This window comes from Euleptes europaea, chromosome 14 (assembly GCF_029931775.1).
Source record: "Euleptes europaea isolate rEulEur1 chromosome 14, rEulEur1.hap1, whole genome shotgun sequence".
NCBI lineage: Eukaryota > Metazoa > Chordata > Lepidosauria > Squamata > Sphaerodactylidae > Euleptes > Euleptes europaea.
The window spans coordinates 50404784-50430122 of record NC_079325.1 but is presented as its reverse complement, the minus strand read 5'-3'; the positions used below and the strand labels follow the sequence as shown (position 1 = coordinate 50430122).

General features: G+C 47.5%; 1 protein-coding gene across 1 annotated transcript in view; it reads right to left on the bottom strand.

The window, feature by feature from the left end:
- PRRC2B (proline rich coiled-coil 2B) overlaps positions 1 to 25339 on the bottom strand; it is a 100656-nt gene that overhangs the window by 5739 nt on the left and 69578 nt on the right. Inside the window, exons 18-31 of the mRNA XM_056860347.1 lie at positions 25095 to 25276; positions 24368 to 24513; positions 22974 to 23115; positions 22104 to 22189; positions 19220 to 19411; positions 17385 to 17579; positions 14274 to 14360; positions 11918 to 12019; positions 10642 to 10834; positions 8189 to 8286; positions 6300 to 6427; positions 4710 to 4950; positions 1490 to 1666; positions 167 to 258 (exon numbers count right to left, since the gene is read on the bottom strand). Coding sequence (XP_056716325.1) covers positions 167 to 258; positions 1490 to 1666; positions 4710 to 4950; positions 6300 to 6427; positions 8189 to 8286; positions 10642 to 10834; positions 11918 to 12019; positions 14274 to 14360; positions 17385 to 17579; positions 19220 to 19411; positions 22104 to 22189; positions 22974 to 23115; positions 24368 to 24513; positions 25095 to 25276 — 2061 coding nt within the window. The remainder of the gene's footprint in view (positions 1 to 166; positions 259 to 1489; positions 1667 to 4709; positions 4951 to 6299; positions 6428 to 8188; positions 8287 to 10641; positions 10835 to 11917; positions 12020 to 14273; positions 14361 to 17384; positions 17580 to 19219; positions 19412 to 22103; positions 22190 to 22973; positions 23116 to 24367; positions 24514 to 25094; positions 25277 to 25339) is intronic.

The window sequence follows — 25339 nt, the reverse complement described above, 5'->3', positions numbered from 1 at the left end:
TTCAATAATCATTTTTCCTATTTTGCAACACTGTTGCAAGGATTTTTTTCATTGGCTGACACAACCTGTCCATTACAGCTATACAGTGTGGGTCTTCTTTAGTATTTTTGCTTTCTGTTTGTACACACTGCGTTCCCTTTGGTGTTAAGGCAGAAGCATTACTCACCTGTAAGCATGCGGTGATGGCATGGATCCTCCGGTAGGCATGCTCTGTTTACCATCCGTGAAGTGGAATCCTTTCATTTCCACATGGGAGGACTGGGGAAAGCAAGCAAGCAGGGAGCAGGGTTATTTCCACTTCCAGTTACACTTTACCATCTTGAAGAGGGGCCACAAACAACCTAATTCCATTACTGGGACACATACTGTACTGTCCATGTGCGCATTTACACACACTATGTATGTACGGGTGAAAGGTACATACTCCCTTTTCCTCATTCTCCCAGCAAAGACCTACGGGAAGGATGTTCTACTACAGAGGGGCACCCAACAGACAACATCCAAAACTTGGCAAGGAAATAACTATGGTTTCATAACTTTTGTCCCCTCTTGCCGTAAGCTGCTTTGAACACACAGCAGAAAAAGAGCAGGCACACTTTGATATAAAGAAATATATAACGATAACTTAAACCAAAAAACATATGCGCAAAAAACTTAAGTTTATATCCAAGACTGTGATGCATAGGGTTGCCAAGCTCCAGGTACTAGCTGGAGATCTCCTGCTATTACAACTGATCTCCAGTCTATAGAGATTAGTTGCCCTGGAGAAAATGACCGCTTTGGCAATTGGACTCTACGGCATTGAAGTCCCTCCCCTCTCTAAACCCTGCCCTCCTCAGGCTCCAGCCCCAAAATCTCTTATGTTCTTATGTAATCCTAACTCTGCTACAGGAATAGCTAGTTTAGTTTCTGCATCCCAACTCTCTGAATGCAATTCTGTTCCGCTGGAATGTTGCCTCTTGTCTTTGTTTCCAAGGAAAGGCCAGGCAAGAGGAAAACAGCTCTCCAACATAGCTTGGCTCCGGCACCTGACAGAGGAAGACTGCTTTGGAACATGGAGGTTCTATTTACAAGGCATCAATAGACCTATCACCACCTATGAATTAGGTTAATCCGTTATGACTTCTAGCATTATGAGAGTAGGTGAAAAAATTTACCCATTTGTAATTTCATAATCCTCTGTCATGCCCTCTCCTTAGATGCTGTTTCTTGCCCTAAAAACACCCCGTCAAGGTTAAATGGCTCAAACTGCAATTGCCTAGAAAGCTACAGGAAGCCAATGCAGCTGCTGGAATATACATGCAATAAGTTCTCCATGATCAAATCTGGTGCTGCAAGAAGCTTCTGGAAAGTCTTCAAGGGCAGCCCCACACAAAGTACATTGCAATCAGCAAGGTTGGGGAAAGATGAATTCGGAAACAACATCCAACACAAATGCAGTTGTTTTTAACACAACTGAACAACAGATGCACGCTCTGATTGTTCTTACCTCCCTGCTTGTGGCAAGGACAGACGGCTGGGAACCCGGCGAGAGGATACGACGAGGAGCTCCGACAGGCAGGTTTTGGCCCTGGGGAAGCTGGATGGACTGTGGCAAAATCAGGGGCTGCTGACCAGAACCGTATCGTGGCATCGGGAGCTGGGAGCCAGGCATTGGCATCGTTAGCTGCATGTTAATTGATAGTTACGTTAGCAGATGCGGCAATGAGCTGAGGCAAAGAGAGTGTGTGTGGAATATTTTGTTAAAAGCCATTACATTTGCTGTAAAAGGATATATTAAGACATGCAGGCCAAGCCTGACTTTCATATTCCCTGGGCTACTGGATGTTATTTTTCTCTTGGCATTGTCCCTGATCAGGATCAGGTGTAAGCTCACGTGCCAATCCCCCCCGAAGGCAGACTGGAACGTGGGACTTGTGATCTGCACAAAGCTGCCCTATATTAAGTCAGAATTTCAGTCTATCAAGTTCTGTTCTAACTGGCAGCAGCTCTCCAAGGACTCAAGCAGAGGTCTTTCACATCACCTGGTACCTGACTTGGAAGGGTTTAAGAGGAGAGTACATATGTTCATGGAGCACAGGGCTGTCCATGGCTACTAGCCAAAATGAAAACTAGTCATGTTGCATACCTATTCTCTACAGCAGAGGCTCCCTAACTGTGCTCCACGGAGCACTTGGTGCTCCGCGAAACATCTCCTAGTGCTCCGTGAAGAGACTGGAAAGAAAAATACTACTGTCATTCGGTTTAGTATATAGGTGCTAGGTGAAAATTAGTGCTCTGTGATGAATTTCTCTCCTGAAAAGTGCTGCATGACTCAAAAAGTTTGGGAACCTCTGCTCTACAGTATTAGAGGAGCATGCCTATTATATTAGGTATTGTGGAACACAGGCAGGATAATGCTGCTGCAGTCATCTTGTTTGTGGGCTTCCTAGAGGCACCTGGTTGGCCACTGTGTGAACAGACTGATGGACATGATGGGCCTTGGCCTGATCCAGCAGGGCTTTTCTTATGTTCTTATGACTAATTTCTTTAATCAGGGATGCCAGGGATTGAACTCCAGGGCCTTTTGCATGCAAAGTGTATACCTGCTGAGCCACAGCCCCACCATGAGGATTTCTTTTCAGTGGACTGGAAGGCATCCTTGGGCCAACTCATTCTACAGGCAGGGCCTATGTAAAGTATTTGGAAAAGACTTCCAGCTGCAGGCGTACCCCTAGGCTTGCTAAACTACTAGGGTACAAGACACCAAAGGAAAAACTCAGCACAACAGTAGATTGGATGACTCAAAGTAGAAGTCAGCGGAGACTAAGAGAGATAGAGAGCACATGGAAAAGTTGGGAAGGATATCTTCCAGTGGTGGAAAAGTGAAGGACTGCATTTAAACCAACACCCAATCAATCGGTTGCTTGCTTCTCCCGTGCAGCCACTGGACTCTCCCTAGGGACAATGCCAGGAGGTGGGGAGAAACACCCAAAATGTCAGGGCTCTCCAATTAAAGGAATGCCGGCACAACCTGAATCAAACCACACAACCATTTAAATGGCACACTCCTCCACCCATCCACAGCAAAAAAATACCGTACATTAAAATAAAAAACACACACACAACCATCACTTGTAACCCTGTAATGGCATTCAAAAACATTGTACTCTAAGGCAGGGCCAGGCCTCAGTTTGTAGTGATTTTCCGCCAAACCGTATAAAGAACTCCCCGTCGCTAATTCCTTTCTCATCCTAGCCAAACAGTTGCTGCAAGATTTGCATTACTTCTGTGCTTTGTAATGATGAAAGGATTAAGCAGGGAAAAACCTAACCCAAGCTCAGCCTCTAAAGTTTCTCCCAGCTGCATCCCTTTATTTACAAAGCCCAAAGAATAAGCCACGCACCATCCTCTCTTAAATTATCTTCAAACATTTAGCATTAGACAGTTCTGTCGAGAATTTTCAAAGCCCCATTACGGTTCTGTCCCCCAAAAAAGAATCAATGGGTCTTCATATAAGGCAAGGAAAACACACTGGCTGTCACATCTGGACCTATTTCACCTCTTTGATCTACATTTCAGAAGGCAAATGAGACGCAGCTTAAAAAATGGGACTCAGCTGCGGGGACATCTACAAAGGCAGGCCTTGGTGTGCAGACACAATGAATCGTAGGTAGGCCTTTTAATTAAAGGTCAAACACACACAAAAAACACACACCAAAAAAGTCTGCCTTTTCTGTGGATATTCTAAGTCCAAAGACTTACATTGTGGCAGCTACCTGGAGTCTCAATAAGAAGGCTGTAAATAACACTAAGTAAGTAAATAAATACTAACGTAGAAAAAGAGAGAGCTTAAGGCACAGCACTGCTTTTAAGATGACAGTCAACATAAGAACATAGGAAAGGCCATGCTGGATCAGGCCAAGGCCCATCAAGTCCAGCAGTCTGATCACACAGTGGCCAACCAGGTGCCTCTAGGAAGCCCACAAACAAGATGACTGCAGCAGCATTGTCCTGCCTGTGTTCCACAGCACCTAATATGATACACATGCTCCTCTGATCCGGAGGAGAATAGGTATGCATCATGACTAGTATCCATTTTGACCAACAGCCGTGGATAGCCCTCTCCTCCATGAATATGTCCATTACCCTCTTAAAGCCCTCCACACACATCCTGGATCAGGGAGTTCCACAATTTAACTATGCATTGTGTGAAGAAAAACTTCCTTTTACCTGTTTTGAACCTCTCCCCCTCCAGCTTCAGATGACTCTGCGTTCTGGTATTATGAGAGAGGGAGAAAAGCTTCTCCCTGTCCACTCTCTCCATATCGTGCATAATTTTGTAGACCTCTATCATGTCTCCCCTTAACTGCCTTCTTTCCAAGCTGAACAGCTCTAAGAGTTTTAACCGCTCCTCATAGGGCAGTTGCTCTAGCCTCCTGGCCATTTTGATTGGTCTTTTCTGCACCATCTCAAGCTCTGCAATATCCCTTTTTAGGTATGGTGGCCAGAACTGTACACAGTATTCCAAGTGTGGTCTCACCATAGATTTGTACAAGGGTACTATGACAGCAGCAGTGTTATTCTCTGTGCCTTGTCTAATTATGGCCAGCATGGAATTAGCCTTTTTCACAGCAGTGCCACACTGGGTTGATATCTTCATCGAGCTATTCACTACCACCCCAAGATCCCTTTCAGCACAGATCCCATCAGTGTATGTAAGTCCTGACCTGCGTCAGCTGCGAGTCCATCATCTGCGAAGCTCCCATCCCAGGCGCCTGGTTGATCTGGCCTTCGTAAACCAGTGCCTGGCTTCCGTTCACTGGCTGGTATGGGGATCCCGACGGCGTTTTCACCATCTCCAAGGGCTGCATGCCCGGAAAGGCAGAATAGGGGGGCTTAAGAGCCGTGCCACCTGTTAGGACCATGGTACTGGGTTGGGACAGGCTGGGATGCATGTAGACCTGAGACCTAAAAAAGAAAATAACACACACACACACAACAGGACTGAACACCGAGGGCTTGTATACAATTTTTGCTCCAGAATCAGCCACAGAAGGTAAAACCAGAAAAATCAAACCCAGAATGTTTCGGAACAAAACTGATTTCATACACTGGTAGCACTGCCAACTTTCAGGTGGGGCCTGGAGATCTCCTAGAATTACAACTGATCTCTTAATTACACAGATCACTTCCCCTAGAGAAAATGGCTGATTTGGAGGATGGACTCCATGGCATTATACCTTACTGGGATCCCTCTCCTCCTCAAACCTCCAGCAATTTCTTAAGTTGGAGTTGGCAACCCGTCATGCTGGCCTAATTTTCAGTGAGGTGTTCAGTCAACCTGTCCCATATGGACAGCATTTACATGCCCGGATGCCCTTTCTACACACAAATTCCTTTCATAAAGAAAACTGGCCTTCTCTCTGATGTGCTCATTTTCAACTAACAGAGAATGATTTTCTACAAGCAGAGAATGGTTTTGTGCAGCAGTCTGAAGTAGCACAGCCCAGACGCAGGTTTGTCACCTCACTAAGAAGTAGACAGATAAAATTATTCTGAAATAGATTGGATGTAACATCCAAACCATCTCTGTTACTGAAGAGAGGGGCTACGGCTCAGTGTTAGAGCTCAGCTTTGCATGTGGGAGGTTAGCAGAACTGTGCTGTCTTTTGTTGTGTGGGTGATGTTGAGAAGACCGAGATGCATGCCTTCCACAGTCTTAGGCAAGCTTGTGTTTCTGGGTCTTTGGAGCAACACAAGCAAAACAGCAATTTTGCAGAATATGTAACTGTATGGAAATTACAGGCTGCAGAATTAACCTGTGGGTCCAGCACTGTGTGACGTGTGTATGCACAGCCCTGGGTACGAGAAACAAGCAGGTGCCATGTGAAGTAACCTCACACCAGGTCAAACAATCGGCCTGTCCATCGCAGCACTGTCTAGCTCTTCAGGGTCTCAAGCAGAGAGACATCTTTTGAACCTGGGACTTTCTGAATATGTGCTTCACCAATGAATTGCAGCCCTTCTCATACTTACGTATATATATCTAGCCTTTTCATTATGAACACCAATGCTACTACATATCAGGTCAGGTCACTGGTCCATCTAACTCTGACTGGCAGCTGCTCTCCAAAGTCGCTGGCAGGAAAATGTCTGTCGCAATACCTGCTGCTACCTGAGATCTTTTAACTGGAGATGCCAGGGACTGAATCTAAGTTTCATCTTATGGGTTTAATTCTACTAGTGCAGGCTAGAAGATCCAACCGCCAGTGAAATGGGGGGGACACCCGCCCCCCAGCTGAGCCCAATTCTGTTACCTGAAGGGCTGGATGGAGCTGTAGATCTCCTGGGACTGTGAAACCGGAAGGCCACCCCTCAGCCCCAGCTGAGCTTGGGCTTGCAACGATGTGTGCAGGGAGAGTGGAATTTGCTGAGCAGCAGCGGCCTTTGGAGGGAGGAAAAAACCCAAGCATTCAGAATACAAAACACAAGGGCAAAAATATTAGAGCATTCTAAGGACCCATTCCTGCGAATTTAAAACAGCGTTTCCCAAACCTCTGAGAGCAGGGGTATTTATGTAGGGGTATTTATGCAGGGGTATTTAGTTAGTAGTCCCTGCTGGACTGCTTCGAGGCTTCCTTTGCATTATTCATGATTTTACCGACCTTCAGACGTGACTTCACTCTGGCCTCGTTCTTTCTCCGCACTTCTAGGATGCTGTTTTAGAACGAATTTAAATACTGCTTTGAGGCAAGAGCAACCCCAATTCCCCCCAATTCCATGCATAGCTCTTCAGGTTTTTCTCCCCACGCCCATTTTGGCTTCTCCCTCCCAAGTGTCTGTCCCTCCCATCCAACCACTTCCCTCAAAGCAAAGCACAAAAGAAGGAGTTAAACCTTCATGAAATGTGCAGGAAGACACTGAAGAAGGCTGCAAAGGTTGGAAGGCAGCTCCCGGGAGGGAGCTGTTGAAGAAAGGTGGGGAGGAATACCCAGCAAAAGCACACGCAGTCCCTTTAAGAGCTGACCTGCCCCCTCCAAGTACAACAAGGCTGCATTTTCAGGGGGAGGGACTAGAAGCTCTGTGATTCACTGGGGATGCCTAATTAATCACAAGGTACTCCTGGAATTTGGGGGGGGGGAACCCTCATGCATATGATGTTTGAGAATTCGGAGCAGGAAACCGCAGCAAACCAAATGCAAATTTCCCCTGCATAAATGACCTAAAAGTAACATTTTGGGGTCTTAAAAGAATAAATGGAAGAGTGAAATGAGCAGGTTGCAGAAGATACCGGCTGCTGTACTTCTGCCCAAGCTGCTGACTGACCCTAGGAGCACTTCCTAATTTGGAAGGAAGCAAACCAACAGCACTGACTCATGCAGAGATGCAAAGGGAAGCCTCTTCTGAAGATAAGGTACTGTTTCTGTGACTGAATGACCTGACGGCACATGGGATGGAAGCAACAGCAGAATGGAGGAGGGGGAAACCAGGTGCACTGCCTTAAACTCCTTGGAAGATAGGCAAGATAAAAACAAGTCAGGTCAGACAGAGTTTCCTTTCCCACCATGCTCTCCTTCACTGAAAACTACCCTGAAGGACTCAGGGGCAGAGCTGTGAAACATGCAGTGGTCTGCTTCTAGCTCACCAGGCGCCTTTGATCGGTTTCTCATCAGAGCAAACTAAAGCTAGACCTCTGCGGGCCCCTGATGCTTCAAAAGCAGGCAGGACTGTAACCAGGAAGGGGGCTCCTCCCATGGGGAAGAATCCACCACTTGTTCATTTGCATAGCCCTGCCTCCAAAGTAAGGGGGAGGAGTCGCCTGCTCCTGGATCACCACCGAAGGGGAGCATTTCTGGTCGCGGTGGTGGTGGAAAGTGCCATCATGTCTCAGCCAACTTATGGTGACGCTGTAGGGTTTTCAAGGCAAGAGACGGTGGTTTGCCATTGCAACCCTGGACTTCCTTGGTGGTCTCCCATCCAAGTACTAACCAGGGACTACCCTGCTGAGCTTCTGAGATCAGGCAAGCCTGGGCCATCCAGGTCAGGGCAACTTCCAAGGAAAGTTGGAGTTGTCCTCATTCAATGGTGTATCTCTTGAGTTTTGGGACATTCACAGACTTAATCTTAGGGCTGCTGGTATCCAGATGTGAATGTTAACATGTCCTGCCACACATACACACACAGAGGAACAGAAGCACCAACTTACCTGTTGGTAGCTCTGCTGCTGAGGTATTGTCTGGGGGACGAGGCGTGGTTGGCTGGCGAACATGTGCCCATCTAAATAAAGGGGTGGGATGTGGTTACCTGGAACGAGGGAATTGAAAAGGAAGAATGCAAGGGATTAATCATGTTCACGCTGGAAGAAGGGCAAGTGAGAAACCCCCTTCTGAACTAAGAATCCTACACTCTGCTATAACATACCTGTGTGTGTTGATAAAAAGGGGATGGGAGATCACTTTGGAAAGGTGACCATTTCTGTTTCTCAGGCACAGCCCTGAGCTCACCAAATGAAGGAGAGGGTGTAAGTGCAATATGCATCTTTTCCAAAAAATACGCCTCAAATACAAGATGCCATCACAAGAGACCCCTAGAACACCTTTCTTAACCTGGGTAGTTGTTTTTTCCCAAACTGGTGAGTGAGGCGAGATATTGAAGTCTCTCAGCTGGAGAATCTCTTCAGGCCCTTCTGCTGATGAGACACAGCAAAGGGTTCAGTAGGATCCATTGAAAACATCACAGAGACTATTTCCGAACCACCTGCTTTGGGCAACAGCCCCATCAAACACTAGTCATCCTTCGGGGTCTTCCTATAAAATGGCATTACCGGAATTCAAAACGGAATCGGCATTCCTGCAACCCCGTGGCAGGCTGACAGGGACGAAGGAATCTGTGCATACACAGCACAAATGCAGGATGCATGGCAAGTCACACAATTACAGGTCCAAAATTTTCACATCCTGCTGAGCTTTCATTAATGAAAAGCAAGTTTCTAGGATGGCCAACCTCCAGGTGAGGCCTGGGGAGCGCCAGGAATTACAACCAAGCTGCAAACTACAGAGGTGGATTGTATGGCATCACACCCCACTGAGGTCCCTCCCTTCCCATACCCAGCCCTCTCCAGGATCCACCCCCAAAATATTCAGGAATTTCCCAACCCAGAGATGGCGACTGGAGAGAAAAAGCTCAGGAATCCACACAAAAGCCAGAGACAGGAAGCGAGGCAGACTCCAGGGATGGAGCTTCAGTACTGTGTGCAGTTTTTCTTGCCGTTCCCACCCCTTCCTCCAATTCCGCACACTGCCCTTGCTTATCCCAACCTCCTATTTGTTTGCAAGCACTTGAATTTTAAACAAACAAACAAACAAACTCTGAAGTTGACATCTTGGAAAGGGAACTCATGAAACAAAACATGCAGATAGACACAGCCTCCCCGTGCCACTTATAAAGGGTGTGCAAAACTGGAGAGTCCTCAGGAACATTTGTCCTAGACCCATTCCCCAAAGGACTAAATTGGGATTTGGAAAGACTGGCTTCTGCAGAAACACAGCTTGTTGGCTGGCCAACATTTGGAAGAGAGAGGCAGGTACCTCCCTGAGCCAATCCTTATGATGTAGTATCTTAAATGGCAGAACAGCTGACAGAATGAGATGTGTGGTCCAGGAAGTTGCTGATTCAAAATTACTCCTCACTCATGAACTCACCAGGCGGCCATCAACTCAAATCCCATCTCTTTCATGGACTAGGGATTGCCAACATTCAGGTGAGGCCTGTAGATCTCCCAGAATTACAACTTGCCTCCGGACAACATCATTCAGTTTGCCTGGAGAAAATGGCCACTTTGGAAGGTGGACTCTATGGCATTATACCCTCCTGAGGTCCTTTCCCTCCCCAAGCCCCACCCTCCTCTTGCTTCACCTTGAAAACCTCCAGGAATTTTCCAGCCTGGAGTTGGCAACCTTACTTATGAACTCTTCCCCCTCCCCCCATGTGCAATAAAGGGATAAGAATACCAGCCTACCGTACAGATTTGTCATGAAGATAATTGCAATAAAAAACGTGCAGCACTTGGAAAACAAAACACACTGTATGTACGCTAAGCGTGTGTGTGTTAAGTGCCGTCAAGTTGCTTCCAACTCATGGTGACCCTATGAATCAATGTCTTCAAAAACATACTATCTTTAACAGCCTTGCTCAGGTCTTGCAAACTGAGGGCCATGGCTTCCTTGATAGAGTCAATCCATCTCTTGTTGGGTCTTCCTCTTTTCCTGCTGCCTTCCACTTTTCCTAGCATGATTGTCTTTTCCAGTGACTCTTGTCTTCTCAATAATGTGACCAAAGTACGATAGCCTCAGTTTAGTAATTTTAGCTTCTAGGGTCAGTTCAGGCTTGATTTGATCTAGAACCCACTGATTTGTTTTTTTTGGCAGTCCATGGTATCCGTAACACTCTCCTCCAACACCACATTTCAAAGGAATCTACTTTCTTCCTATCAGCTTTCTTTATTGTCCAGCTTGTATGCTAAGTATCATAAAAATAATGGTTCGCTAAGTATCATTATAATAGTTAATTTGAATGTAAATTATGGACCATACATTCACTGCAGGGAGGAGAGAGCATTAGCAGTTGCTGGGCAACCTTACCCGATAGTGAGCGATATACCTGGAATCGAAGCAGATGGCGCTACGGAGGCCACAGGCATGGGTGGCACAGACACACCACCAAAAGAGCTGTAGCTGACCCCATTGGAAGCCCCGACACTGGAAGGAGGTTGAATGCCAGAACCGGCGCCTCCGGGAGAGTTCTGTTCTGGTAGGCTCGGAGAGTTCTCCCAAGCTTTACGTGCCGATTCCATCTGCAACGGAAGAAAAAAAGAGGTATAAGGGCCCAAGAATGCCAACAGAGAGGGGCTGGTCTTTACACTTCCTCCTATAGCTGCTGAGTGGTAGCCAGGACTCATGCAAATCTCAAAACAGTAAACAGAACATAGAGGTAATTTTGCAGGGGTGTTATCCCAAGAAGCTTAACATCAGTGATATTTTAGGTTCATGGACTAAATCTCTAGCTTTCAATAATAAAAAACCCCCATCCTTTTGGAGTTGCCAGAGCAGCATTCTACCCAGCCACTCAGTAAAATGTATTTCCTTTCCCACACGCTGGAATGTGATCGATTTAGTTATTCTCATTTGCTTTTCAGATTTACGTCTTGCTTTCTGACTGCTGGCTCAAAGCCCGTTTCCGGATGTGTACATCAACCTGTGATACGTACGGATGTGTGTACCTCAACCCATGATACATCCGGAAACATTGTTAATTCTGTACCAGATTGTGTGAACAACTATCCAAATGGCAAGACCCACGATTTGGGTTAAGAGTTTACATCAAGCCACACAAGATAAAGATACCTCATAAGGTACATTTCCAGCTGTGATTTTAATTAGTTTCTGTATTTATGACCACTGAGGAAGGCCTATTCAGGCAGAAATGCGTACGGTCCAGTATTGGTCATTTATACTGAATGTATATCAACTGTGTATAAGAATTTTGTACGCCTGTAGGTAGCCTGTCATCCAGGACCTGTGTTTTTAACAATTTTATAGTGTACACCTTGTAATAAATATAATTATTTTGTTATAGTTTATAGCTCAAGCTTTTAAGCTCCCTCTACATATCAAGTTGAGTTTTCCTTTTTTGTTGTTCTTTACTCTGTTAGCCTGAATGCAGAAGGCCAATAAGAAGCTACAACCATGCCATTTGGCCTGGTCTGCTGCTCTCATTAACACTCGGAGCAAAAGCACAATATAATTTAATCTGTTTCTAACTAGCGATGTAATCATGTGATCTTTGCCTATTGTGCACCCTTTCCTAGGAAGCACGTAGGGCAGGAGTCCCCTAATTGTCTCGTCCTAGGGACACTACCATTAAACGCCACACTTACTTTAAGAGTCAGGTCTGCTGTAGGGAAAGACATTGGGTTCAGGCTGATGCACCGCGGGAGGTGATCTCTTCGGAGAATGGGGATGGACTGCGTAAGCCCAGCCTGCATAAGGACACATTTATATAATCAGCATTAGCATATCAGGAAAAGGCCTGAAACCAAAGTGGCAATTTCTCCCGACCAATTTGACTGACTCCCCCACTGCTACAGCACATAGAGTCAATATTCACAGTCATCTTTCTGCCGTGGCTTTCCAAAACTTCCATCCCAGTTTGCCAGAGCCAAGTCAAATCACAGTCTACATGAACTTTAAATTTCTGCTGCTGTTGCCTTGCGCCTCTCTGCAAGTAGAACAACTGATGTCACTCCCCTTCCTGAGTTAGTAAGAACATTTCCCAATTTCTGGCACAGTCTAGCCTTTGTCGAGCCATAGTTCCCAAGATGGTTGGGATGTGCCCAGTGTACCAGGAGAGAACTGTCATCTATCAAGGCAATTAAAGCTACCCATTCACAACAGGGGCTGCCTGCTGCATCAAGGCAAGCGCCTCTGCTCAGCCTTTCCTCCTTCCAGCCAGGGCAGAGGTGGGATTGTCTGCCTCATTTCTGCATTGAGAGTGACTGGTTCATTTGATACAGAAATGCGGCAGGGTTCTGTGCCCTCAAAGGAGGCTGCCTGGTGTGTGTCTGCATGAATCAGTGTGCTGCGCTTGTCCCCACCCCCCACAATCAGTGGCAGGAGTATTTTTTTTTTAAAGGAGGGTTTATTCATGCTCACTGAAAAGCAAATATTTCTAATATGCAAGAGTTAAGCATATCCTCCAATGCTAAATTTAAAAAAAACATGCTTCAGATATCAATCATTTAGGAAGCAATGGTGTAAAACTTTCCACTGATGAATCTAAATCATGGTTCCAACAAAATCTTGATTCTTGGATGACAGAAAAGAGATCTAACCACTACCTGCAGGCAGGGACATTTACAACCAGTATGATACTGACTTCACCAGCACCCAGTTTGTTCCTCGACTCAATGCAGAGTGCTGGGGTTGATCTTTAAAGCTCTGAATGAGTTAGGAGGAAAGTATTTGGAAAGACTGCCACAGCCCATACAGAACTCCCAGGATTTGAGGTTGGCAGGTAGGGCTTTCCTCTCTGAGTAAATTCCATTCATTGTTATTGCTGAGGGTTTTTATTTAGTTTTCGACGGCATGGTTTGACAATTCCCGTATTACAATTGGTATCGATGACTGTTAGCTGCCTGAGATGTGTTTAAGTCAAAAGACAGAACGAGGCAACCTAAATACCCAGGAAGCATCTGTGCAAACCACCAGCTGCCAATTTACTTCAAATATTTTTCATTCTTCCTTTTTTCTCTGCTCTTAAGGCTACACAGTCTTGAGCACTAACAATTCTAATAATGAAACAATGCAAGAGAATAACAACAATAAAAACAATATTAAAGAAGAAGAGTTGGTTTTTATATGCCAACTCTCTCTGCTACTTAAGGAAGAATCAAACCGGCTTACAATCTCCTTCCCTTCCCACAACAGACACCCTGTGAGGTAGGTGGAGCTGGGAGAGCTCTAAGGGAGCTGTGACTAGCCCAAGGTCACCCAGCTGGCTTCATGAGTAGGAGTGGGGAAACAAATCCAGTTCACCAGATTAGTCTCCGCTGCTCATGTGGAGGAGTGGGGAATCTAACCCGGTTCTCCAGATTAGAGTCCACCACTCCAAACCACGCTCTTAACCACTACACCATGCTGGCTTATTATAGGTATATAATAATAAATACACCTATAGCAGCTAGGACATCAGGTTGCCCAGATCTAACTAACTATTAAATTTGATTACAAAGGGGGGGGGAAACCTGGCAACTGTCAGAATGGTATTGTGATTGCTTCCAGCCAAGAGGGTCTGTAGCTTACAATGGACTGGAAGGCTAACCAGATCCTTTAAAAAAGGAGAGACGGACTTGGGTCTATGTCTTTGGATGGAATTTTGAACAGTCCACTAGACAATGGAGCAAGGTGCCCAGGCTCCCCATCTCACAACTACAGAATCTATCAGCAAATGAAATCCCCCAAAGCGTCCAGATAGTTCTGCCACTGGGATTAAATTGCGAGCCAACATAAAGGGCTCGTCGATATTCGGGAACTGTTGAGTAATCGAGATTGGCTGGACTGGAGTTTGAATACGCCAATCCCAAACTTCAAATACTTTTGAGGGAAAGGACCAGCGCTTCCACTGGAACTCCAAAAGCACGTGTGATGATCAGAAGCAAAATTATTCTTTTCCACTTTATACAGTGCTGAAGCTTAGAAACAGGTAGAGAGCACAAAGAAGTCAGGTTCTCTTACGTTGCTGGCTAAGGCATCCTGCAATTTCGTGACAGGGTTGGTGGCAGTGCCGGAGGCTGATCCGGGGGGCAGGCTGAAATCGGAGTCCTGCAAAGAGGCAACTGAATTGAAGTGGGCTGCTCACGCATTCGGTTGTCATGCTTTAGCAGGGCCAAGAGACGGAACTTAAGTTGGGGCTTGGCAGATGGCAGGAAGACTGATCTGCCAATGGCAGGGGAATGCTTCATCATCTACCCCAATGGTGCAACCTTTTAGTTCCTTTCCCTACAAATCAATGGGTCTCCTCCTAGAAACACCAGTAGAAGGTAGAACCTGCCCTCCACTCCTGAGGTAGTCTATAGGAGGACACCACGTCTACAGGGAACACAGAGACTTACTGCATCCCCTCAAGCCCTCCCTGGTCACATCAGGACAAGAGGCACTACATAAACTCAAATCAAAGAGGAAGGTGTCTTCCGTGCTGAAGGTCTCCGGTTCCCGTGGAACTGGACGAGGCCTTGGAGCACCACACATGGCCAGACCAGATAATACCGGGCTATATGGACTGACGGTCTAATTCACGAAAAGGCAGCAGGTGCTTTAGATCCTATTTCTGTTAGGTGGGTCTGTAACTGGTTGACAGATCGCACCCAAAGAGTACTGGTTAATGGTTCCTCATCCACTTGGAGAGAAGTGACTAGTGGGGTGCTTCAGGGATCCGTCCTGGGCCCTGTGTTGTTCAACATCTTTATGAATGATTTGGATGCAGAAATAGAGGGGATGCTTATTAAATTTGCAGATGATACTAAATTGGGAGGGGTAGCAAATATGGTAGAAGACAGAGCCAGGATACAGGATGATCTTGACAGGCTGGAGAATTGGGCTAAAACTAATAAAATGAATTTCAACAAAGATAAATGTAAAGTTCTGTAGTTAGGTAGGAAAAATCAAATGCATAATTGTAAGATGGGGGAGACCTGTCTGAGCAGTAGTGTGTGTGAAAAGGATCTTGGGGTCTTAGTAGACCAAACACTGAACATGAGTCAGCAGTGTGATGCAGTAGCTAAAAAGGCAAATGCGGTCTTGGGCTGTATCAACAGAAGTATAGTGTCCAGATCACATGAAGTGATGGTATCGCTTTACTCTGCTCTGGTTAGACCTCACCTAGAGTACTGTGTTCAGTACATTTCCTGCATTGTGCAGAAGGTTGGACTAGATAACCCTGGTGGTCCCTTCCAACTCTATGATTCTAGGTGTAACCTTTGAATATTTCATAAAATAATAATAATTCAACATAAAGAGGAAGAAATATATAGCAAGTGGTGCACCGAGTAGGAGTATGATCTACAGCTCTGTGGGGAAACGCACCCTTTGCAAGCATATGGCCGTGGGTTCAGTCCCCGCCATGTCCCTTTAAAAGATCTCAAGCTGGGAGAAAAAGCCTCTCCCGGAGACAGGAAAAAGCTGCTACCAGCCTGAGCAGACAATACCGGGTTAGATGGAACATCAGCCTGACTAAGTATAAAACAGCTTCATATATCTAAGCTTGCAATCACAAGACTCAACACACTGGGCCAAAACACACCCACAAAAAGCTGCAGCAAGCATCACAACTCCTTGTAACTATGGGCCAGATTTTTTTTTCCTTCTAGGTATAAGCCCAGGTGATGCACACTTGTCAGGTGTGATCTGTGCGATAGCAGAGGTATCTTAGGCAGCAAGAAAGTAACTTTCAGATGCAAAAATGCTTGGCCCAGGTCTACCTTTGCCGCACCTGTGAAAGGAAATAATGTCCCAGCCCAAATCAATTTCTGTGGATTGTTGCCCCTCTGCATATCCACCCTTTGTAGCAAGGCTATTATAACCTAGGCCAGGTCTCTGTGTGTGTTAAGTGCCGGCAAGAGGCTTCTGACTCATGGTGACCCTATGAATCAGTCCTCCAGAACAGCCTATCATTATCAGCCATGCTTTGGCCTCCTTGATAGTCCGTGGCTTCCTTGATAGAGTCAATCCATCTCATGTTGGGTCTTCCTCTTTTCCTGCTGCCTTCCTCTTTTCCTAGCATTACTGTCTAGCTTTTTTTTTTGGGGGGGGGGGGACCTGCATGAATCACTGGGAGCTCCCAAAGGGCATTCCACTATATATAGAAGGCTGGAGTAAAGGGGCTGAGGCCTGATTCAGAAGGAAATTGTGATATGCGAGTTAGATATCACCAATGCGAGGCAGTGAGGAGGACTACCCAAACTGGCCCTGTGTCATACAAAGAAGGAAGACTTTAAGTAGCTCAGAACAAGGAGCATCCCATGCTATACCCTTGGTGTGAACACAGTAGCCATTGGGCAGTTGCGTTTTGCAAACGAGGCATTCAATTCCCCCTTGCTACTGACACAGCACTTCTCAGGCAGCACTTGGGAAGGTGGAAGTGTCTTAACCTCACCCGTGCCCTTATCAGTCCAATGAAGAAGAAGAAGAGTTATATGCCGACTTTCTCTACCATTTAAGGAAGAATCAAACCGGCTTACAATCTCCTTCCCTTTCTCTCCCTACCACAACCACCTTGTGAGGTAGGTGGGGCTGAGAGGGCTCTAAGGGAGCTGTGACTAGCCCAAGGTCACCCAGCTGGCTTCATGCGTAGGAGTGGGGAAACAAATCCAGTTCACCAGATTAGCCTCCGCTGCTCATGTGGAGGAGTGGGGAATTAAACCCGGTTCTCCAGATCAGAGTCCACCGCTCCAAACACCACGCTGGCTGATCTTTCTCCATTACATGCATTTGTCAAAGCATTAACCAGATGATCAGATATACAGAAACCCCGCTGGTCATTCAAAGAGCCGAGCGCTTTCAGGCCTATAATGGCCATGCCCAGATAAACAAGCAGGGAGATGAGAGATCCTTTCAATTCTCCCTCAACCCCTTAAAAAAAAGAAGAAGCAAGAATGTGGTTTGTGTCAGGAATGAAAATCTAGAAGGCAACTGTATTTCAGCATGCCAAAGGCCTCCTTCTGAAATCGGCCTAGTCAGCTTTGCTCCCCACCCCCAGAAGCTCGTGAAAGAGAGAGAGACACACACACACTGCAAGAGACTGTTAAGACCACCTCTTCCACCCAAATAAGAAACAAATTAAATCCTCACTTTAGGATTTACTCCAAATTCAATGGGCGGCACAGGGAGAACAGAGTCCACATGAATCTCCACCCCATTTACTGGGGGGACGGGGCCTTCGAGGCGTTCCGCTCCCTCCGAACCCTTCCTGTTTTTCAAGGAGCGCTCGTTGCCGATTGGTCCAGGCTTGTGATCCTTGCTCTGACTCGAGCCTGGGTCTGAATCCTTAACAGGAGAACAGAGAGGCTGAGACACAGGGGGAAGGGGATCAACACAAACCCCCTCCCCCACAAAGTTTAAACAAAAAACAAGCAACCAAAATGAGTGGATAATCCTGCACCCACCCACCTTAAACACATTCCAGCCAGGGGACAGGAAGTGAGGTCAACTTTTGTGTACTTCCTGCCTGTCTATGAACCAGGAACGGAAACACCTGTCTGTTTGCAAGATGCCCTTCACCTCAGGGAGAACGGATTGGGTGAGAGGACCTTTTTACTGAAGAAGAAGAGTTGGTTTTTATATGCTGACTTTCTCTACCACTTAAGGAAGAATCAAACCGGCTTACAATCACCTTCCCTTCCCCTCACCAGACACCCTGGGAGGTAGGTGGGGCTGAGAGAGTGTGACTAGACCAGGGCCACCCAGCTGGCTTCATGTGGAGGAGTGGGGAAACCAACCCAGTTCACCAGAGTAGCCTCTGCTGCTCATGTGGAGGAGCGGGGAATCAAACCCGGTTTTCCAGATCAGAGCCCACCGCTCCAAACCACCGCTCTTAACCACTACCCCACGCTGGTTCTGACAATTAAACTGGATTGAATGGATACAGAATTGGTGGAGGACAACTCAAGGTTTCAGAAGGTGCTCTGTGAAGTTGCTGGGGGTGGGAGGGGTGGGAAGAGGGCAAGAGGTCCCAGGGGCATCGCCACACTTTCTTTCCTCCCCTTGCCCTCCTGACTACTTGCACTACTTATTGAAGCTAAGGGGCATTCGCGGAGAGGGTTCCATCTGTATCACCATTATCCCTGGCACACCCTTGACATCACTGGGCATGCAAAGGGGATAAGGCCTGAGCTATTTTGGCTCTTTTCAGACCTCTCTGACCCAACCTCCACAATGGGTCTGACAGACCCTCCTAAATCTAGCAACCAGGTGCTGACTCATGCCAACAATGGCTATCAATCCACTCTCTAGTCCAATTCAAGGTATTGGTTTTGACCTTTAAAGCCCTAGATGGAATGGGACTGGGGTATTCCCTTCTCCCAGATGTTTCTGCCCGGGAATTAAGATCACAGGGAGAGGCCCTCCTGACTGTCCCATCAATCAAAGAAGCGCATTTGGTGGGTGCATGAGAGAGGGCCTTTTCAATGGTAGCCCCACAAATATGGAACAAACTCCCCAGGGAGGTGCACCTGGCCCCCTCCCTTTCAATCTTTAGGCAGTTGATGACAGTTTTATTTAGGACCGTGTTTGGTTAAATTTACTAGCAGTCCTGAGTTGTGATTTTAAATTCTTGTTATGTTTCTAAAATATTTTATTTTATGTGTTTTATCTATATCAGGGGTGTCAAACATGAGACCCGAGGGCCAGATCCAGCCCCTTGAGAGCTCTTATCCGGCCCACAAGCCAGCTGAGGCAGCCACACACACCCCCACTCTCAATCTGGGCGGGCGAGGCATGGCCCAGCCCAACAAAATGACATTTATGTCATATCCGGCCCTCGTAACAATTGAGTTCAACACCCCTGATCTACTCCGTAAGCTGCCTTTGAGTTCTGTTAGGAAGAACGGCGGCTAACAAATGTTTTCAATAAATGAATAACAATTAACGAAGGTTTCTGGTGCCAAGCGACTGCAGACCCGGGTTACCTTTTTCTCCGACTGCTTTGCAACTTGCTCTTTCTGGCAGTCGGGCTTGGGTTCCACAAGGCCAGCTCCGCCCATCTCTTCGGGTTTGAGAGTGCCGTACGGAGAGCTGCGCTGGGAAGAAGTAGCGGAGGATTCCCGCGACTCCGCGCTCAAGTCAATGCCACTATCCCCCTGGCTGCCTTTAAATCCCTGCTATGCAAAGCACGAGAAGGGTTACGTCTCAGCCGCGGAAAATCAGCTCAACCACAATCATGAGAGAACACCACCCGTCGTTACCCTTTCAACTACGCAAACGGATCCAGGGCTGCCGCAAAAAAAGACAGTAGCCCCTTGACGAGTTGTTCCCCTTCCCCCATAACCGGCTGTTGCTAGGCTGAGTGTTTCCCTGCAAGTGTCAACACACAACATGAAGCAGGACGGGAGAAACACACGCATAACCACATCTGGACACAAGAAGAAGAGTTGGTTTTTATATGCCAACTTTCTCTACCACTTAAGGAAGAATCAAACCAGCTTACAATCACCTTCCCTCCCTTCCCCACAACAGACACCCTGTGAGGTAGGTGGGGCTGAGAGAGTGTGACTAGCCCAAGGTCACCCAGCTGGCTTCATGTGGAGGAGTGGGGAAACCAATCCAGTTCACCAGATTAGCGCCTGCCCCTCGTGTGGAGGAGTGGGGAATCAAACCCGGTTCTCCAGATTAGAGTTCACGGCTCCTAACCACCGCTCTTAACTGCTACACCACGCTGCATAGCATCACACATTATGGAGGATATGGAAGGGGATGACTCATGGCTGCCATTTTCAAGGGCAGCCCTCAGTTCCCTCAGCAAAGCGCTGCCCAGTGATCAACTTCTGTCCTGCACTGTCCCTGCCTAGAGCGTTCACCTTAAAAAGCCAGGGGTCTTCATAAGCACGGGCCAACCTTCAGACCGCTTCTGATCAGCCTCTAGCAAGGAAACTCTCTCAGCCTTCTGGTACATGGCTCTCCCCATCCTACAACACCAGGATGCCAACCAGCAAAGCAGCTGGGGTGACCAGACGTGCTTCTTATAGCTCGAGGGGAGGGGGGCATTTACAGAGAGCCCCACCCCCTCAGCAGGGACTGGTTAAGGACAATACATTACTCGGAAAGTGTTTCACAATCAGAAAACTTCTACGTGTCCTAGAGCAAGAAGCTGGCTGGGGGGCCAAGGCAAACAAAGCAGGCCCCTGGGCACAAGACTCTCATGCCCTGGATGGCAACAGCAAAGCCAAGGGTCTGTAAGAAAAGAGCGCTGGCACTCAGTCTAGAGTTAATAAACCTGATCCCAGGCATTCGCCACCAAATTGCTCTCTGCGAAGTCCGGGTGTCTAGAATCGACTAGCTATTCTGTAAACATTCAAATCTTTCCCAAACCGTCACCGAACCTTTCATCTTGGTTCATTTAAACCCAATGCTATTTGATTTTCAATATTTAATTTCAGTTTTTCCAATGGCTGTGGATTCTACTTCACATTTGATAGCCGACATGCAACAGCATTTAGTATGTGGCAGATGACAGGCAATGGCAAATTGTTGTGGGGATCCGTAGGAAATTTAATAGACGCCTCCCAAAATAATCAAAAATATAAATGCCTTTGTTGTAAAATGTTGCCAAATCTTTATTAGCAACAAATCTGCAATATCGCCTCTTGTCTGACCCTCTTGCAAGTGAGTAGAAAAATTAGTTCTTGAGATTAAAACAGAAAGAGAAAAAGAGGCTAGGAAGAGGAGCACTAAAGACACAGCACCACCACTAGTTGCGAGTTAGGCTGGAATGCCAAACCTCATTTCACATATGACCCAAACCAGATCTGATCTCCAGTCTCCCAGAGGTGAGCAGCTAAATTTGCCTTCTACAGCTTCTGCTCCCATCAGAATTCAGCAAAACATCCAAATAAAAAGGGACATCTTCTGCAATATGATCAGTTTGCAGTTTGGAGATGATGCAACACAATTCTGATTCCTGATGGGGAATAAATTCTCTGGGCTTTGGGCTTCTGGGGTCATTAGAGGCCACCCACGGCACTTTGGGACAATTTCCCAACTAGCAGAAACACAGCCTTCCATTTGGTTATCTCCTCTGGCAGGTGGGGGGGGGGGCACAGGGGCATACCGACATGCACAACGCACACTACAGCAGCTAGAAAAGACCGACCCGTCCTAAAGCAACTGTCCTAGGAAACCTGGCAAGGTGCTGTTCCCAAGGCCGTTTTGGATGTATTTCCTCACTGCCAACCATGGATAAGGCCTCAAGAGGGCTGGAGCTGCTGAGACTTGAGGCTCACAGGCAATTCTTCCCAAACCTGCCTCCTGATAAAGCGCCCCAGGTCTATTCCGTGATCGGGCCAACCTTTAGAACAGTCCTACCACAATCAAGAAGGGAACTGCATTTCTGGACAACACCAAAGTGAACCGAAAGCAGCCACCGCAGATTTCAAGCTCCCTATTTACAGGCAGCTCCTTTTGCCACGAAACCCTTGGACGTCTGTCGTGGAAACTGTGAGCTTTGCAGCGTATTTGGGGAAAACATTTTAAGACCCACAATCTGTTGCCATAGGCCTTTGCCCTGCCCTGATGCATCTCACCATCTTCCCTCGTGAACTAAGAGGGCCCTCTAGAACACAACCAACACTTCCCAGTAGTGGTCAACTGCTGGTGAAGATCAGGCACTCATTCAGAGACACCTGTCCACTATTACTGAGCTCACCACTGGGGATACAACCGCAAGTTCCCAGTTCCGCAAGAACAGTCTGAAATCTAAAAGGAAAATCTGGTAAGCATAACATTATTTCAGAGAAATCAGCTTGTCTATTCTGCATGCATGCTTACTCACAGAGACAGAGAAATCGTGCCACTTACCTCAGTGGAGCCAGACTCATTGCTAGTAAAGGCACTGCCAGGTTTACTCCAGGAATCGGTGCCCGGTGACTGAATAGAGAGAGCCGCTGGAAGAGGACAAGAGTTGAGATGCACTCAGAAGTCACGCTAAACCAGGGCTTGGTCCAACCCTGGTGAAGCTGAGACATCGAACCACAGGTCGTCTGACACAACTCGGGATGGTCCGCTGGCACAAAAACCAGGATTTAATACGAGGATTTGTGAGGCGTGTCTGAACTGGGACTAGGAAAGCTCTGTCTGAATTCACAAACTAGTTTGTTGACTAGTGCGGCCCCTCATGTCGAGGCTGGTGCATATGGAGAGTGTGCCCTCTCAGCTGGAAGGCTACTCAGTTGTCCCCTTTAGGCTGGCTGCTGAAAAGTCACCAGAATTACTTGCATTAATTTCCTGAAGCCGTAAGGGCTAGAAACTTGGGCCATTTATGCAGGGCTGTTTCCCTTGCAGTCACCCTACCGACTGCTTTGGGGCTTCCTTTTGATTATGCATGCCTTTCCCGACCGTCGCCTCTCACTCCCAGCGCGTTTTCTGGATTCTTGCTCAAACGGCATCCAGAAAAATGGGCAAAACATGCGGAAATGTGCAGGGACAGCAAGGGGAACTCTGACGGGTCGGGAAAGGCATGCATAATCAAAAGGAAGCCCCAAAACAGTCGGGGGGGAGGTGACCACGAGGGAAACAGCCCTGCATAGGCGGCATTAGCTTTTTTTAAAGGAAAAAAGGGGGGAAAATAAAGAAAATAAACGAAAGCTATGAGATGTTGAAATCTGCACCCGGCACCAAATTCTGTGCCTGAAGAATGCTAGCTACAGATTCCAGACACATCCGGCTTACCTGGGCTGTTGGTTTCCCAGATTTCTGTGCCCAGGCTGTTTCCAGACACAGAAACATCTCCTTGCTCCAGGCACATGCTGTTCTGTTTCTTGGCAAAGCGAGGTGGCATCCGAGACTGAAGGACACGGCCTTTGGCCGGAGCCTGGGGAAGAAAAACACAAGTTGGTGGGATTCCCATGGAGCGCAAGGTTTCGAACAGAATCTCAAGGAAGCGTCATTTATACCAGGAATGATGGCAGGCCAGCTAAAGAGGATGTGTGGCATGGACTGGCAGATGCCAGGATCAGAGGCTGGCACAGGGCCCACTACCCCAATAGTGCTACCATTCTCACTTTGTGCAGAACACACAAGGAGGCAAGAGGGTTCTCAGCTTGCATGCTCCAGCTCTTCCGGATTTAGGGGGCCACGGATGGGCCCCACAAATGCACCTCAACCCTGGAGCCACAACAATCTAACAGTTTACCATCCCTCTCCTGGCCCTTTCCCCTGAGCATGAAGTGGTGGCAGCTTCAAGCTGGATCGATCAGGTCATCCTTCCACACACCAACAGATATCAGCTAATCACTGGCAACACCAGAGTCACAATTCTGCCCCAGTCCCGCTGGTCACTCTTGTCACTGTCAGACCTTTTCAAAAGCCAAAATCATGGAATCTGTTTTTATTTTTTTTCGCATTCCCTACTGTTAATGTTAGGAGACCCGTGGCGCAGTGGTAAGCTGCAGTATTGCAGTCCAAAACTCTGCTCACGACCTGAGTTTGGTCCTGACGGAAGTTGGTTTCAGGTAGCCGGCTCAAGGTTGACTCAGCCTTCCATCCTTTTGAGGTCGGTAAAATGAGTGCCCAGCTTGTTGGGGGTAAAGGGAAGATGACTGGGGAAGGCACTGGCAAACCACCCCATAAACAAAGTTTGCCTAGAAAATGTCGGGATGTGACATCACCTCATGGGTCAAGAATGACCCGGTGCTTGCACAGGGGACCTTTACCTTTTATCTACTGTTAATGTTAAATCATCTCTCTCTCACACACACACACACATACACCAATTACCTGGGATAACTGACTTCCAAAGTTTTTAAACTGGAAGAGGAGGGTCATCCCAGAAACAAGGAACATCTACTTCCTGCATAGAAAGCCAGAGAGGCTGTGGAGACCTGGGTTTCAATCTCCACGCAGCCAAGCAGCTCACTGGGTGAGCTTGGGCCAGTCACCCACTTTCTGCCTCGCCAACCTCACAGGGTTGTTATGAAGACAAGGTTTTTCTTGAGGAATGCCTGACCAAACAGCCTCAGGGTTCCTGGGAACTCAGCTTGAAAACTGCTGGCTTAGCCTATGAGCAGACCTTCTGAGAGAACTGCGTGGGCACCCCAACAGCATTCCAGCCTCCTGCTCCTCACCTGGGTGGCCTGCTCCTTCTTCCTCCGCTCCTCTTCCAGCAACCGCCGCTGCTTCTTTGTCAGGACCTCGATGAAGCCTTCCCCGCAGATCGGGCCCACTTCGCTCTCCTCTGCAGGGCCCGGAACACGGCCGTCCAGGAGACCGTCTGAACAACAACGAAAGAATACTTCAGTTTCCTTGCTTATCTGGATTCTACCTTTGGGGTTTGACCATATCCAAACAAAAACCCTTCCCAGGAAATAATCAGAACATCAAATAAAAATAAAGATGCATATGTACATACCCCCCTCCCACTGAAAAATACACTGACCATGAAAAATTGCAGAGGACAAAGACCACCACCACGATGGCTGAATCCACAGAGGGTGAAACCCTAACAGACCTTGCAGTTCCTGGGCAATCAATCAATCCTGGGCCCCCTCCCAGGGGCCAATTAGAGGAAACGCAGTCTGCCATGTCTGACAGGCAAGAAGCCCTAGACGCCCCACGAGCAACATCCCTATCAGAGACTGGGGCTACTGAGGAACTCACTGAGAAGATCCCCCTTTCATCCAGGACCCCACGGTCACCTCTAGATCCCTAGAGGTGGAGAACGCGGAAATCCCAGGTGGAAGGTTAGCTCGGATGGCGGAGTGCTCAGGGCCTCTCTGGGGAGCATTCCTAATTTCTTGGTGACCAAATTCTTCACCCTGGGATCAATCCAAGGGGACCCCTCAACAGACTTACTTCCGTAGTTCAGCTCAAACTGAGAGATAGCCTCTCCCTTCTCGCCACCTTGCTGTGCGGCAGTTTTGGGTTCCCTCTCCTGCTTTTTCCCCAGCCCTTCGGTGCTGTTCAAGTTGGGGTGGGAGCCGTAGACCAAGTGGTTGCTGCCAGGGCTACCGGTGTCCAGGCTTTCTTCTGGAGATCTAGAGAGGACACACACATGAACACATGAAGCTGAAAGCCAGCATGGTTAAGAGCGGTGGTTG